The 17,500-nt window shown below is 46.6% G+C and overlaps 1 protein-coding gene across 3 annotated transcripts in view; it reads left to right on the top strand.

The window, feature by feature from the left end:
* The window catches only part of LOC109870778 (ras-associated and pleckstrin homology domains-containing protein 1), a 172,601-nt gene that overhangs the window by 134,260 nt on the left and 20,841 nt on the right, over positions 1–17,500 (top strand). For all 3 annotated transcript variants that reach the window (XM_031805711.1, XM_031805712.1, XM_031805713.1), the window contains 4 exons: positions 4,410–4,531; positions 11,544–11,609; positions 11,711–11,854; positions 13,820–13,930. In XM_031805711.1, the coding sequence (XP_031661571.1) occupies positions 4,410–4,531; positions 11,544–11,609; positions 11,711–11,854; positions 13,820–13,930 (443 nt within the window). The remainder of the gene's footprint in view (positions 1–4,409; positions 4,532–11,543; positions 11,610–11,710; positions 11,855–13,819; positions 13,931–17,500) is intronic.

A 17,500-nucleotide genomic window follows, 5' to 3' on the forward strand; every position in this document is an offset into this window, starting at 1 on the left:
TGTTTCCAATGCTGGGCTAATAATGTCACCCATCAGACTATTCTTGAATGGGCTGTAAATCCCCTGGGGAGGGTACATTTAGGATGTTGGGGATTGGGCTGTAAATCTCCTGGGGAGGGTACATTTAGGATGTTGGGGATTGGCCTATAATCCCCTTGGGAGGGTACATTTAGGATGTTTGGGATTGGGCTATAATCCCCTTGGGAGGGTACATTTAGGATGTTGGGGATTGGGCTATAATCCCCTTGGGAGGGTACATTTAGGATGTTGGGGAATGGGCTGTAAATCTCCTGGGGAGGACAGATTTAGGATATTGGGGAATGGGCTGTAAATCTCCTGGGGAGGACAGATTTAAGATGTTGGGGATTGGGCTGTAAATCCCCTGGGTGTAAAAGATAGTTCATTCTGTAATGTTTTAATAGTCTAATGGCCTGAGGTTGTAGCTAATCCAACATATTAGATTAGGGGGATTTACCATTCCATTGACAATAATTCATGTCTTTATTATTTTACTTTCTGTAGATGGTCATCAGAATGAAGCTCATATTCTATTACGTTGAATACGTCCAGAGCATGGGGGAATACGTCCAGAGCATGGGGGAATACGTCCAGAGCATGGGGGAATATGTCCAGAGTATGGGGGAATATGTCCAGAGTATGGGGGAATATGTCCAGAGTATGGGGGAATACGTCCAGAGCATGGGGGAATACGTCCAGAGCATGGGGGAATACGTCCAGAGCATGGGGGAATACGTCCAGAGTATGGGGGAATATGTCCAGAGCATGGGGGAATACGTCCAGAGCATGGGGGAATACGTCCAGAGCATGGGGGAATACGTCCAGAGCATGGGGGAATATGTCCAGAGTATGGGGGAATATGTCCAGAGTATGGGGGAATACGTCCAGAGCATGGGGGAATACGTCCAGAGCATGGGGGAATATGTCCAGAGTATGGGGGAATATGTCCAGAGTATGGGGGAATACGTCCAGAGCATGGGGGAATATGTCCAGAGCATGGGGGAATACGTCCAGAGCATGGGGGAATATGTCCAGAGCATGGGGGAATACGTCCAGAGCATGGGGGAATACGTCCAGAGCATGGGGGAATATGTCCAGAGCATGGGGGAATATGTCCAGAGCATGGGGGAATACGTCCAGAGCATGGGGGAATACGTCCAGAGCATGGGGGAATACGTCCAGAGCATGGGGGAATATGTCCAGAGCATGGGGGAATATGTCCAGAGCATGGGGGAATACGTCCAGAGCATGGGGGAATATGTCCAGAGCATGGGGGAATACGTCCAGAGCATGGGGGAATACGTCCAGAGCATGGGGGAATACGTCCATGGGGGAATACGTCCAGAGCATGGGGGAATACGTCCAGAGCATGGGGAATACGTCCAGAGCATGGGGGAATACGTCCAGAGCATGGGGGAATACGTCCAGAGCATGGGGGAATACGTCCAGAGCATGGGGGAATACGTCCAGAGCATGGGGAATACGTCCAGAGCATGGGGGAATACGTCCAGAGCATGGGGGAATACGTCCAGAGCATGGGGGAATACGTCCAGAGCATGGGGGAATACGTCCAGAGCATGGGGGAATACGTCCAGAGCATGGGGGAATACGTCCAGAGCATGGGGGAATACGTCCAGAGCATGGGGGAATACGTCCAGAGCATGGGGGAATACGTCCAGAGCATGGGGGAATACGTCCAGAGCATGGGGGAATACGTCCAGAGCATGGGGGAATACGTCCAGAGCATGGGGGAATACGTCCAGAGCATGGGGGAATACGTCCAGAGCATGGGGGAATACGTCCAGAGCATGGGGGGAATACGTCCAGAGCATGGGGGAATACGTCCAGAGCATGGGGGAATACGTCCAGAGCATGGGGGAATACGTCCAGAGCATGGGGGGAATACGTCCAGAGCATGGGGGAATACGTCCAGAGCATGGGGGAATACGTCCAGAGCATGGGGGAATACGTCCAGAGCATGGGGGAATACGTCCAGAGCATGGGGGAATACGTCCAGAGCATGGGGGAATACGTCCAGAGCATGGGGGAATACGTCCAGAGCATGGGGGAATACGTCCAGAGCATGGGGGAATACGTCCAGAGCATGGGGGAATACGTCCAGAGCATGGGGGAATACGTCCAGAGCATGGGGGAATACGTCCAGAGCATGGGGGAATACGTCCAGAGCATGGGGGAATACGTCCAGAGCATGGGGGAATACGTCCAGAGCATGGGGGAATACGTCCAGAGCATGGGGGAATACGTCCAGAGTATGGGGGAATACGTCCAGAGTATGGGGGAATATGTCCAGAGTATGGGGGAATATGTCCAGAGTATGGGGGAATATGTCCAGAGTATGGGGGAATATGTCCAGAGTATGGGGGAATATGTCCAGAGTATGGGGGAATATGTCCAGAGTATGGGGGAATATGTCCAGAGCATGGGGGAATATGTCCAGAGCATGGGGGAATACGTTCAGAGCATGGGGGAATATGTCCAGAGTATGGGGGAATATGTCCAGAGTATGGGGGAATATGTCCAGAGTATGGGGGAATATGTCCAGAGTATGGGGGAATATGTCCAGAGCATGGGGGAATATGTCCAGAGCATGGGGGAATACGTTCAGAGCATGGGGGAATATGTCCAGAGTATGGGGGAATACGTCCAGAGCATGGGGGAATACAGTTGAAGTCAGAAGTTTACATACACTTAGGTTGGAGTCATTAACCACTCCACACATTTCTTGTTAACAAACTATAGTTTTGGCAAGTCGGTTAAGACATCTACTTTGTGCATGACACAAGTAATTTTTCCAACACTTGTTTACAGACAGGTTTTTTCACTTATAATTGACTGTATAACAATTCTAGTGGGTCAGACGTTTACATACACTAAGTTGACTGTGCCTTTAAATAGCTTGGAAAATTCCAGAAAATGATGTCATGGCTTTAGAAGCTTTTGATAGGCTAATTGACATCATGCGAGTCAATTGGAGGTATACCTGTGGATGTATTTCAAGGCCTACCTTCAAACTCAGTGCCTCTTTGCTTGGCATCATGGGAAAATCAAAAGAAATCAACCAAGACCTCCACAAGTCTGGTTCATCCTCGGGAGAAATTTCCAAACACCTGAAGGTACCATGTTCATCTGTACAAACACCATGGGACCACGCAGCCGTCATACCGCTAAGGAAGGAGACGCGTTCTGTCTCCAAAAGATGAACATGCTTTGTTGCGAAAATTGCAAATCAATCCCAGAACAACAGCAAAGGACCTTGTGAAGATGCTGGAGGAAACAGGTACAGAATTATCAATATCCACAGTAAAACAAGTCCTATATCGACATAACCTGAAAGGCTGCTCAGCAAGGAATAAGCCGTTGCTCTAAAACGGCCATAAAAAAAGCCAGACTACGGTTTGCAACTGCACATGGGGAAAAATATTGTACTTTTTGGAGAAATGTCCTCTGGTCTGATGAAACAAAAATAGAACTGTTTGGCCATAATGACCATCGTTATGTTTGGAGGAAAAAGGGCGAGGCTTGCAAGCCGAAGAACACCATCCCAACCGTGAAGCACGGGGGTGGCAGCATCATGTTGTGGGGGTGCTTTGCTGCAGGAGGGACTGGTGCACTTCACAAAATAGATGGCCACAAAATAGATGGCATCATGAGGGGGGAAATTATGTGGTTATATTGAAGCAACATCTCAAGATGTCAGTCAGGAAGTTAAAGATTGGTCGCAAATGGGTCTTCCAAATGGACAGGGTCCCCAAGCATACTTCCAAAGTTGTGGCAAAATGGCTTAAGTACAACAAAGTCAAGGTATTGGAGTGGCCATCACAAAGCCCTGACCTCAATCCTATAGAAGATTTGTGGGCCGAACTGAAAAGGCGTGTGCGAGCAAGGAGGCCTACAAACCTGACTCCGTTACACCAGCTCTGTCAGGAGAAATGGGCTAAAATTCACCCAATTTATTGTGGGAAGCTTGTGGAAGGCTAACCGAAACATTTGACCCAAGTTAAATAATTGAAAGGCAATGCTACGAAATACTAATTGAGTGTATGTAAACTTCTGACCCACTGGGAATGTGATGAAAGAAATAAAAGCTGAAAGAAATAATTCTCTCTTCTATTATTCTGACATTTCACATTCTTAAAATAAAGTGGTGATCCTAACTGACCTAAAACAGGGAATTTGAACTGCCATTAAATGTCAGGAATTGTGAAAATCTGATTTTAAATGCATTTGGCTATGGTGTATGTAAACTTCCAACTGTATGTCCAGAGCATGGTGAGTTATTTATCAATCAATACCCCAAATCAATCTGTTTTACAGATTGAACCTATTATAGCCTAACACTATATTCTCTCTCTTTCTCCACTTCCTCCCAGAGCGTATCTTTGAGGACCATGAGAACCTGGTGGAGAACCTTCAGAACTGGACCAGAGACAGTCAGAACAGACTGATGTTCATAGAACGTATCGAGAAGTACGCCCTCTTCAAGAACCCACAGGTGAGACAGCCAGTCAATACAGCCAATACACTACAGCCAGCAACTACATGTTGGACCGGTTTCCCACACACTAATGAAGACTAGTCCTGGACACTAATGAAGACTAGTCCTGGACACTAATGAAGACTAGTCCTGGACACTAATGAAGACTAGTCCTGGACACTAATGAAGACTAGTCCTGGACACTAATGAAGACTAGTCCTGGACACTAATGAAGACTAGTCCTGGACACTAATGAAGACTAGTCCTGGACACTAATGAAGACTAGTCCTGGACACTAATGAAGACTAGTCCTGGAGACAATTGAAGACTAGTCCTGGACACTAATGAAGACTAGTCCTGGACACTAATGAAGACTAGTCCTGGACACTAATGAAGAATAGTCCTGGACACTAATGAAGAATAGTCCTGGACACTAATGAAGACTAGTCCTGGAGACAATTGAAGACTAGTCCTGGACACTAATGAAGACTAGTCCTGGACACTAATGAAGACTAGTCCTTGACACTAATGAAGACTAGTCCTGGACACTAATGAAGACTAGTCCTTGACACTAATGAAGACTAGTCCTTGACACTAATGAAGACTAGTCCTGGACACTAATGAAGACTAGTCCTTGACACTAATGAAGACTAGTCCTGGACACTAATGAAGACTAGTCCTTGACACTAATGAAGACTAGTCCTGGACACTAATGAAGACTAGTCCTTGACACTAATGAAGACTAGTCCTTGACACTAATGAAGACTAGTCCTGGACACTAATGAAGACTAGTCCTTGACACTAATGAAGACTAGTCCTGGACACTAATGAAGACTAGTCCTGGACACTAATGAAGACTAGTCCTTGACACTAATGAAGACTAGTCCTTGACACTAATGAAGACTAGTCCTGGACACTAATGAAGACTAGTCCTGGACACTAATGAAGACTAGTCCTGGAGACAAATGAAGACTAGTCCTGGAGACAATTGAAGACTAGTCCTGGACACTAATGAAGACTAGTCCTGGACACTAATGAAGACTAGCCCTGGACACTAATGAAGACTAGTCCTTGACACTAATGAAGAATAGTCCTGGACACTAATGAAGACTAGTCCTGGAGACAATTGAAGACTAGTCCTGGACACTAATGAAGACTAGTCCTTGACACTAATGAAGACTAGTCCTGGATACTAATGAAGACTAGTCCTGGACACTAATGAAGACTAGTCCTTGACACTAATGAAGACTAGTCCTGGACACTAATGAAGACTAGTCCTGGACACTAATGAAGACTAGTCCTGGACTAATGATGCAGAAATACACTGCTGCTTTAAAATACGTTACACCAAAATAGCCATCCAGAACACTGCTGTCCCTGCCAGTCAGTATTGTATCACATAACTGATGCAGGACAGGTTATACAATACACTGAACTGGCACCAAAATATAAATGCTTCACCAAAATAGATACACTCAGTAGTATCAGACACTGTTTATATGTACACAAAGTCACTCAACAGACAAACAGACACCAGTGTGTCCTTCAGATCTAGGTTGTTCAGATGTTGTAGATGGTGGTACAATGATTCATAGATTGGGAGCTGGTGAGCACTGTTGTCTCCATGATGAACTAGCTTCGTAAGATAGCTAGTCCCACTTTTACTGACTGCTAAAGGAACATTGATGGATTGTACACTGCTCAAAAAAATAAAGGGAACACTAAAATAACACATCCTAGATCTGAATGAATGAAATATTCTTATTAAATACTTTTTTCTTTACATAGTTGAATGTGCTGACAACAAAATCACACAAAAATGATCAATGGAAATCAAATGTATCAACCCATGGAGGTCTGGATTTGGAGTCACACTCGAAATTAAAGTGGAAAACCACACTACAGGCTGATCCAACTTTGATGTAATGTCCTTAAAACAAGTAAAAATGAGGCTCAAGTAGTGTGTGTGGCCTCCACGTGCCTGTATGACCTCCCTACAACGCCTGGGCATGCTCCTAATGAGGTGGCAGATGGTCTCCTGAGGGATCTCCTCCCAGACCTGGAATAAAGCATCCACCAACTCCTGGACAGTCTGTGGTGCAGACTCCTGGACAGTCTGTGGATGGAGCGAGACATGATGTCCCAAATGTGCTCAATTGGATTCAGGTCTGGGGAACGGGCGGGCCAGTCCATAGCATCAATGCCTTCCTCCTGCAGGAACTGCTGACACACTCCAGCCACATGAGGTCTAGCATTGACTTGCATTAGGAGGAACCCAGGGCCAACCGCACCAGCATATGGTCTCACAAGGGGTCTGAGGATCTCATCTCGGTACCTAATGGCAGTCAGGCTACCTCTGGCGAGCACATGGAGGTGTGCTGTGCGGCCCCCCAAAGAAATGCCACCCCACACCATGACTGACCCACCGCCAAACCGGTCATGCTGGAGGATGTTGCAGGCAGCAGAACGTTCTCCACGGCGTCTCCAGACTGTCATGTCTGTCACATGTGCTCAGTGTGAACCTGCTTTCATCTGTGAAGAGCACAGGGCGCCAGTGGCGAATTTGCCAATCTTGGTGTTCTCTGGCAAATGCCAAACGTCCTGCACAGTGTTGGGCTGTAAGCACAACCCCCACCTGTGGACGTCGGGCCCTCATACCACCCTCATGGAGTCTTTCTGACCGTTTGAGCAGACACATGCACATTTGTGGCCTGCTGGAGGTCATTTTGCAGGGCTCTGGCAGTGCTCCCCCTGCTCCTCCTTGCACAAAGGCGGAGGTAGCGGTCCTACTGCTGGGTTGTTGCCCTCCTACGGCCTCCTCCACGTCTCCTGATGTACTGGCCTGTCTCCTGGTAGCGCCTCCATGCTCTGGACACTACGCTGACAAACACAGCAAACCTTCTTGCCACAGCTCGAATTGATGTGCCATCCTGGATGAGCTGCACTACCTGAGCCACTTGTGTGGGTTGTAGACTCCGTCTCATGCTACCACTAGAGTGAAAGCACCGCCAGCATTCAAAAATGACCAAAACATCAGCCAGGAAGCATAGGAACTGAGAAGTGGTCTGTGGTCCCCACCTGCAGAACCACTCCTTTATTGTCTTGCTAATTGCCTATAATTTCCACCTCTGTTGTCTATTCCATTTGCACAACAGCATGTGAAATGTATTGTCAATCAGTGTTGCTTCCTAAGTGGACAGTTTGATTTCACAGAAGTGTGATTGACTTGGAGTTACATTGTGTTGTTTAAGTGTTCCCTTTATTTTTTGAGCAGTGTATATTTTTAACGGCAGTGTAGCCTAGTGGTTAGAGCGTTGGACTAGTAACCAGCAGGTCGCCTAGTGGTTAGAGCGTTGGACTAGTAACCAGCATGTAGCCTAGTGGTTAGAGCGTTGGACTAGTAACCAGCAGGTAGCCTAGTGGTTAGAGCGTTGGACTAGTAACCAGCAGTGTAGCCTAGTGGTTAGAGCGTTGGACTAGTAACCAGCAGGTAGCCTAGTGGTTAGAGCGTTGGACTAGTAACCAGCATGTAGCCTAGTGGTTAGAGCGTTGGACTAGTAACCAGCAGGTAGCCTAGTGGTTAGAGCGTTGGACTAGTAACCAGCAGGTAGCCTAGTGGTTAGAGCGTTGGACTAGTAACCAGCAGGTAGCCTAGTGGTTAGAGCGTTGGACTAGTAACCAGCAGGTAGCCTAGTGGTTAGAGCGTTGGACTAGTAACCAGCAGGTAGCCTAGTGGTTAGAGCGTTGGACTAGTAACCAGCATGTAGCCTAGTGGTTAGAGCGTTGGACTAGTAACCAGCAGGTAGCCTAGTGGTTAGAGCGTTGGACTAGTAACCAGCAGGTAGCCTAGTGGTTAGAGCATTGGACTAGTAACCAGCAGGTAACCTAGTGGTTAGAGCGTTGGACTAGTAACCAGCATGTAGCCTAGTGGTTAGAGCGTTGGACTAGTAACCAGCAGGTAGCCTAGTGGTTAGAGCGTTGGACTAGTAACCAGCAGGTAGCCTAGTGGTTAGAGCGTTGGACTAGTAACCAGCAGGTAGCCTAGTGGTTAGAGCGTTGGACTAGTAACCAGCAGGTAGCCTAGTGGTTAGAGCGTTGGACTAGTAACCAGCAGGTAGCCTAGTGGTTAGAGCGTTGGACTAGTAACCAGCAGGTAGCCTAGTGGTTAGAGCGTTGGACTAGTAACCAGCAGGTAGCCTAGTGGTTAGAGCGTTGGACTAGTAACCAGCAGGTAGCCTAGTGGTTAGAGCGTTGGACTAGTAACCAGCAGGTAGCCTAGTGGTTAGAGCGTTGGACTAGTAACCAGCAGGTAGCCTAGTGGTTAGAGCGTTGGACTAGTAACCAGCAGGTAGCCTAGTGGTTAGAGCGTTGGACTAGTAACCAGCAGGTAGCCTAGTGGTTAGAGCGTTGGACTAGTAACCAGCAGGTAGCCTAGTGGTTAGAGCGTTGGACTAGTAACCAGCAGGTAGCCTAGTGGTTAGAGCGTTGGACTAGTAACCAGCAGGTAGCCTAGTGGTTAGAGCGTTGGACTAGTAACCAGCAGGTAGCCTAGTGGTTAGAGCGTTGGACTAGTAACCAGCAGGTAGCCTAGTGGTTAGAGCGTTGGACTAGTAACCAGCAGGTAGCCTAGTGGTTAGAGCGTTGGACTAGTAACCAGCAGGTAGCCTAGTGGTTAGAGCGTTGGACTAGTAACCAGCAGGTAGCCTAGTGGTTAGAGCGTTGGACTAGTAACCAGCAGGTAGCCTAGTGGTTAGAGCGTTGGACTAGTAACCAGCAGGTAGCCTAGTGGTTAGAGCGTTGGACTAGTAACCAGCAGGTAGCCTAGTGGTTAGAGCGTTGGACTAGTAACCAGCAGGTAGCCTAGTGGTTAGAGCGTTGGACTAGTAACCAGCAGGTCGCCTAGTGGTTAGAGCGTTGGACTAGTAACCAGCAGGTCGCCTAGTGGTTAGAGCGTTGGACTAGTAACCAGCAGGTCGCCTAGTGGTTAGAGCGTTGGACTAGTAACCAGCAGGTAGCCTAGTGTTTAGAGCGTTGGACTAGTAACCAGCAGGTAGCCTAGTGGTTAGAGCGTTGGACTAGTAACCAGCAGGTAGCCTAGTGGTTAGAGCGTTGGACTAGTAACCAGCAGGTAGCCTAGTGTTTAGAGCGTTGGACTAGTAACCAGCAGGTAGCCTAGTGGTTAGAGCGTTGGACTAGTAACCAGCAGGTAGCCTAGTGGTTAGAGCGTTGGACTAGTAACCAGCAGGTAGCCTAGTGGTTAGAGCGTTGGACTAGTAACCAGCAGGTAGCCTAGTGTTTAGAGCGTTGGACTAGTAACCAGCAGGTAGCCTAGTGGTTAGAGCGTTGGACTAGTAACCAGCAGGTAGCCTAGTGGTTAGAGCGTTGGACTAGTAACCAGCAGGTAGCCTAGTGGTTAGAGCGTTGGACTAGTAACCAGCAGGTAGCCTAGTGGTTAGAGCGTTGGACTAGTAACCAGCAGGTCGCCTAGTGGTTAGAGCGTTGGACTAGTAACCAGCAGGTCGCCTAGTGGTTAGAGCGTTGGACTAGTAACCAGCAGGTAGCCTAGTGGTTAGAGCGTTGGACTAGTAACCAGCAGGTAGCCTAGTGTTTAGAGCGTTGGACTAGTAACCAGCAGGTATCCTAGTGGTTAGAGCATTGGACTAGTAACCAGCAGGTATCCTAGTGGTTAGAGCATTGGACTAGTAACCAGCAGGTAGCCTAGTGGTTAGAGCATTGGACTAGTAACCAGCAGGTAGCCTAGTGGTTAGAGCATTGGACTAGTAACCAGCAGGTAGCCTAGTGGTTAGGGCATTGGACTAGTAACCAGCAGGTAGCCTAGTGGTTAGAGCGTTGGACTAGTAACCAGCATGTAGCCTAGTGGTTAGAGCGTTGGACTAGTAACCAGCAGGTAGCCTAGTGGTTAGAGCGTTGGACTAGTAACCAGCAGGTAGCCTAGTGGTTAGAGCGTTGGACTAGTAACCAGCAGGTAGCCTAGTGGTTAGAGCATTGGACTAGTAACCAGCAGGTAGCCTAGTGGTTAGAGCGTTGGACTAGTAACCAGCAGTGTAGCCTAGTGGTTAGAGCGTTGGACTAGTAACCAGCAGGTAGCCTAGTGGTTAGAGCATTGGACTAGTAACCAGCAGGTAGCCTAGTGGTTAGAGCGTTGGACTAGTAACCAGCATGTAGCCTAGTGGTTAGAGCGTTGGACTAGTAACCAGCAGGTAACATAGTGGTTAGAGCGTTGGACTAGTAACCAGCAGGTAGCCTAGTGGTTAGAGCGTTGGACTAGTAACCAGCATGTAGCCTAGTGTTTAGAGCGTTGGACTAGTAACCAGCAGGTAGCCTAGTGGTTAGAGCGTTGGACTAGTAACCTGCAGGTAGCCTAGTGGTTAGAGCATTGGACTAGTAACTAGCAGGTAGCCTAGTGGTTAGAGCATTGGACTAGTAACCAGCAGGTAGCCTAGTGGTTAGAGCGTTGGACTAGTAACCAGCAGGTAGCCTAGTGGTTAGAGCGTTGGACTTGTAACCAGCAGGTAGCCTAGTGGTTAGAGCGTTGGACTAGTAACCAGCAGGTAGCCTAGTGGTTAGAGCGTTGGACTAGTAACCAGCAGGTAGCCTAGTGGTTAGAGCGTTGGACTAGTAACCAGCAGGTAGCCTAGTGGTTAGAGCGTTGGACTAGTAACCAGCAGGTAGCCTAGTGGTTAGAGCGTTGGACTAGTAACCAGCAGGTAGCCTAGTGGTTAGAGCGTTGGACTAGTAACCAGCAGGTAGCCTAGTGGTTAGAGCGTTGGACTAGTAACCAGCAGGTAGCCTAGTGGTTAGAGCGTTGGACTAGTAACCAGCATGTAGCCTAGTGGTTAGAGCGTTGGACTAGGAACCAGCAGGTAGCCTAGTGGTTAGAGCGTTGAACTAGTAAACGAAAGGTTTGTTGTTCTTAACTGACTTGCCTAGTTAAATAAAGTATAGTTAAATATCTAAATCTAAATTTGACTATCATACCCTGATTTAACCCTTTTCTGGAAAATCACAGAACTATTTGTTGGGGCGGAAGGAGACGTGTGAGATGGCAGACAGGAACAAGGAAGCACTACTGGAGGTACAGTGATCTCAACATAGCAAACAAACTGATGGACACAACTTGACTGATTCAGCTCATTTCAAAATGTTACCTGTGTGTGTGTGTGTTCTCTGCGGCAGGAGTGTTTTTGTGGCAGTGCCGTCTCTGTACCTGAGATGGAGGGAGTACTCTGGCTGAAGGAGGATGGGAAGAAGAGCTGGAAGAAGAGATACTTCCTGCTCAGAGCCTCTGGGATCTACTATGTACCTAAAGGAAAAGCCAAGGTACGTCCCTGGAACACACTGACTAACCTGTATTCAAATAGTGTGTTTAGTCAAACATCTGTGATGCTGCCAAAAATATTATCAGCAATGAAGTCTGAACACTCTACTGCTCCAAGACACACTAGTGATTCATGAAATTATCCTTTTTCAGGCCTCTCCTGCCAATTCAGTAACATTGGAAACTGCAATTGTCATTGTATATTCAGAAATAACATGTTGTAGATTCTTATTCTTTGGATTGTTAGCGTCTCAATACTGACTAACCAAATCAAACATTTGGAAATATTAATACACTTACAAATTGAAATTAGGTACAACGTTCTCCCCAATGGGGGCTGACTGCAAAGGATCAACTGAGTATTTTCAGAAAACTAGTAATGAAAGTTGGTTTAGTTCCTGAAGATAATACACAGGAAATAGAAAGTTGGTTTAGTTCCTGAAGATAATACACAGGAAATAGAAAGCCTCAAGCACAGAACCTTGAGGAGATCCAAATGCTCTTCTCTGGATTTTGAGTGCTTCCATTCATGTCCCATCGAGTCCCATCGAAGCCCATCCATGTCCCATCGAAGCCCATCCATGTCCCATCGAAGCCCATCCATGTCCCATCGAAGCCCATCCATGTCCCATCGAAGCCCATCCATGTCCCATCGAAGCCCATCCATGTCCCATCGAAGCCCATCCATGTCCCATCGAAGCCCATCCATGTCCCATCGAAGCCCATCCATGTCCCATCGAAGCCCATCCATGTCCCATCGAAGCCCATCCATGTCCCATCGAAGCCCATCCATGTCCCATCGAAGCCCATCCATGTCCCATCGAAGCCCATCCATGTCCCATCGAAGCCCATCCATTTGTCCCATCGAAGCCCATCCATGTCCCATCGAAGCCCATCCATGTCCCATCGAAGCCCATCCATGTCCCATCGAAGCCCATCCATTTGTCCCATCGAAGCCCATCCATGTCCCATCGAAGCCCATCGAAGCCCATTGAAGGCCATCCATGTACCATAGAAGCCATCTTGAAGTGCATGGTGTTCCTGGAATCGGACCTAGATTAGTTAATGTACATTATCAGTACCAGTTAGCCTGTTGTCCAGATTATATCGTCTCTCAGATTAAAAAGATACAAAAAGCCTCTAAAACCCTAACGGCTCCCTATTCCTATATAAGTAGTGCACTAAATAGGGAATAGTGCTCTGATTAACTGTGGTGCACTAAATAGGGAATAGTGCTCTGATTAACTGTGGTGCACTAAATAGGGAATAGTGCTCTGATTAACTGTGGTGCACTAAATAGGGAATAGTGCTCTGATTAACTGTGGTGCACTAAATAGGGAATAGTGCTCTGATTAACTGTGGTGCACTAAATAGGGAATAGTGCTCTGATTAACTGTGGTGCACTAAATAGGGAATAGTGCTCTGATTAACTGTGGTGCACTAAATAGGGAATAGTGCTCTGATTAACTGTGGTGCACTAAATAGGGAATAGTGCTCTGATTAACTGTGGTGCACTAAATAGGGAATAGGGTGCCATTTGGGATGTCTGTTCTGTCTGTCCAGCTGGGATCTCTATTAACTACACTCACACATACTGGGGTCACAGCTACAGCCATGTTACTATATTACACTGCCCAGGGTGAGGATTAAAAACTACACATACATACATGCACAGACAGAAGGGCAGGCCAACAGACAGAAAGGCAGACAGTTTACCGAAGTACTCTGTGTCCTCATTGACCCTCTGAAAGCCACATGCAGGGAGAGGAGGAGAGAAAAGGTCACTAGCACATCATTTCCTGTTTATAAGTGTGATAGTGAAGCAATCAACAGCAGTAGCTGCAGCAAGATGACCAACGTCCCTCTAAGTCAATCTTCTGTAAAGCGCCACCCAGTGGACAGTGCGGTGAAGTGAAAGCCAATGACAGTCAACTGTAAACCCTCCATCTGTTCTCTCCCGCTGGCAGGCTTCCAGAGAACTGGTGTGTTTCCTGCAGCTGGATCATGTTAATGTGTACTACGGACAGGACTACCGCAGCAAGTACAAGGCTCCCACAGACTACTGCCTGGCCCTCAAGGTGAGAGCCACTAGACCAATACCACCTGCAATACTCTGTTGATATAGTAACACTGCTACCAACTAGCCCTAACAGACTACTGCCTGGCCCTCAAGGTGAGAGAAAACACCCACGTATGTACTAAATGTCACCCTATTCCCTATATAGGGCACTACTTTTAACCAGGGCCCATAGGGAATAGTGAGCCATTTGGTAAGCTCCTATAGGCGCTGATAACACCTGACTTCTGTTGTTGCCACTAGCCCAATACCACCTGCAATACTCTGTTGATATAGTAACACTGCTACCACCTAGCCCTAACAGACTACCACTTAATCTACTACTACTAAAACTACTACTACTAAAACTACTACTACCACCTAGCCCTAACCCCACAGACTACCACTAAAACTACTACCACTAAAACTACTACTACCACCTAGCCCTAACCCCACAGACTACCACTAAAACTACTACCACTAAAACTACTACTACCACCACCTAGCCCTAACCCCACAGACTACCACTAAAACTACTACTAAAACTACTACTACCACCTAGCCCTAACCCCACAGACTACCACTAAAACTACTACTAAAACTACTACTACCACCTAGCCCTAACCCCACAGACTACCACTAAAACTACTACTAAAACTACTACTACCACCTAGCCCTAACCCCACAGACTACCACTAAAACTACTACTAAAACTACTACTACCACCTAGCCCTAACCCCACAGACTACCACTAAAACTACTACTAAAACTACTACTACCACCTAGCCCTAACCCCACAGACTACCACTAAAACTACTACCACTAAAACTACTACTACCACCTAGCCCTAACCCCACAGACTACCACTAAAACTACTACCACTAAAACTACTACTACCACCTAGCCCTAACCCCACAGACTACCACTAAAACTACTACTAAAACTACTACTACCACCTAGCCCTAACCCCACAGACTACCACTAAAACTACTACCACTAAAACTACTACTACCACCTAGCCCTAACCCCACAGACTACCACTAAAACTACTACCACTAAAACTACTACTACCACCTAGCCCTAACCCCACAGACTACCACTAAAACTACTACTAAAACTACTACTACCACCTAGCCCTAACCCCACAGACTACCACTAAAACTACTACTAAAACTACTACTACCACCTAGCCCTAACCCCACAGACTACCACTAAAACTACTACCACTAAAACTACTACTACCACCTAGCCCTAACCCCACAGACTACCACTAAAACTACTACTAAAACTACTACTACTAAAACTACTACTACCACCTAGCCCTAACCCCACAGACTACCACTAAAACTACTACTAAAACTACTACTACCACCTAGCCCTAACCCCACAGACTACCACTAAAACTACTACTAAAACTACTACTACCACCTAGCCCTTACCCCACAGACTACCACTAAAACTACTACTAAAACTACTACTACCACCTAGCCCTAACCCCACAGACTACCACTAAAACTACTACTAAAACTACTACTACCACCTAGCCCTAACCCCACAGACTACCACTAAAACTACTACTACTACCACTAAAACTACTACCACTACTACTACCACTAAAACTACTACTACCACCTAGCCCTAACCCCACAGACTACCACTAAAACTACTACTAAAACTACTACTACCACCTAGCCCTAACCCCACAGACTACCACTAAAACTACTACTAAAACTACTACTACCACCTAGCCCTAACCCCACAGACTACCACTAAAACTACTACTAAAACTACTACTACCACCTAGCCCTAACCCCACAGACTACCACTAAAACTACTACTAAAACTACTACTACCACCTAGCCCTAACCCCACAGACTACAACTAAAACTACCACTAAAACTACTACTACCACCTAGCCCTAACCCCACAGACTACCACTAAAACTACTACTAAAACTACTACTACCACCTAGCCCTAACCCCACAGACTACCACTAAAACTACTACTAAAACTACTACTACCACCTAGCCCTAACCCCACAGACTACCACTAAAACTACTACCACTAAAAACTACTACTACCACCTAGCCCTAACCCCACAGACTACCACTAAAACTACTACTAAAACTACTACTACTAAAACTACTACTACCACCTAGCCCTAACCCCACAGACTACCACTAAAACTACTACTAAAACTACTACTACCACCTAGCCCTAACCCCACAGACTACCACTAAAACTACTACTAAAACTACTACTACCACCTAGCCCTTACCCCACAGACTACCACTAAAACTACTACTAAAACTACTACTACCACCTAGCCCTAACCCCACAGACTACCACTAAAACTACTACTAAAACTACTACTACCACCTAGCCCTAACCCCACAGACTACCACTAAAACTACTACTACTACCACTAAAACTACTACCACTACTACTACCACTAAAACTACTACTACCACCTAGCCCTAACCCCACAGACTACCACTAAAACTACTACTAAAACTACTACTACCACCTAGCCCTAACCCCACAGACTACCACTAAAACTACTACTAAAACTACTACTACCACCTAGCCCTAACCCCACAGACTACCACTAAAACTACTACTAAAACTACTACTACCACCTAGCCCTAACCCCACAGACTACAACTAAAACTACTACTAAAACTACTACTACCACCTAGCCCTAACCCCACAGACTACCACTAAAACTACTACCACTAAAACTACTACTACCACCACCTAGCCCTAACCCCACAGACTACCACTAAAACTACTACTAAAACTACTACTACCACCTAGCCCTAACCCCACAGACTACCACTAAAACTACTACTAAAACTACTACTACCACCTAGCCCTAACCCCACAGACTACCACTAAAACTACTACTAAAACTACTACTACCACCTAGCCCTAACCCCACAGACTACCACTAAAACTACTACTAAAACTACTACTACCACCTAGCCCTAACCCCACAGACTACCACTAAAACTACTACTAAAACTACTACTACCACCTAGCCCTAACCCCACAGACTACCACTAAAACTACTACCACTAAAACTACTACTACCACCTAGCCCTAACCCCACAGACTACCACTAAAACTACTACCACTAAAACTACTACTACCACCTAGCCCTAACCCACAGACTACCACTAAAACTACTACTAAAACTACTACTACCACCTAGCCCTAACCCCACAGACTACCACTAAAACTACTACCACTAAAACTACTACTACCACCTAGCCCTAACCCCACAGACTACCACTAAAACTACTACCACTAAAACTACTACTACCACCTAGCCCTAACCCCACAGACTACCACTAAAACTACTACTAAAACTACTACTACCACCTAGCCCTAACCCCACAGACTACCACTAAAACTACTACTAAAACTACTACTACCACCTAGCCCTAACCCCACAGACTACCACTAAAACTACTACCACTAAAACTACTACTACCACCTAGCCCTAACCCCACAGACTACCACTAAAACTACTACTAAAACTACTACTACTAAAACTACTACTACCACCTAGCCCTAACCCCACAGACTA

The sequence above is a fragment of the Oncorhynchus kisutch genome, linkage group LG26 (genome assembly GCF_002021735.2).
Source record: "Oncorhynchus kisutch isolate 150728-3 linkage group LG26, Okis_V2, whole genome shotgun sequence".
Lineage (NCBI taxonomy): Eukaryota > Metazoa > Chordata > Actinopteri > Salmoniformes > Salmonidae > Oncorhynchus > Oncorhynchus kisutch.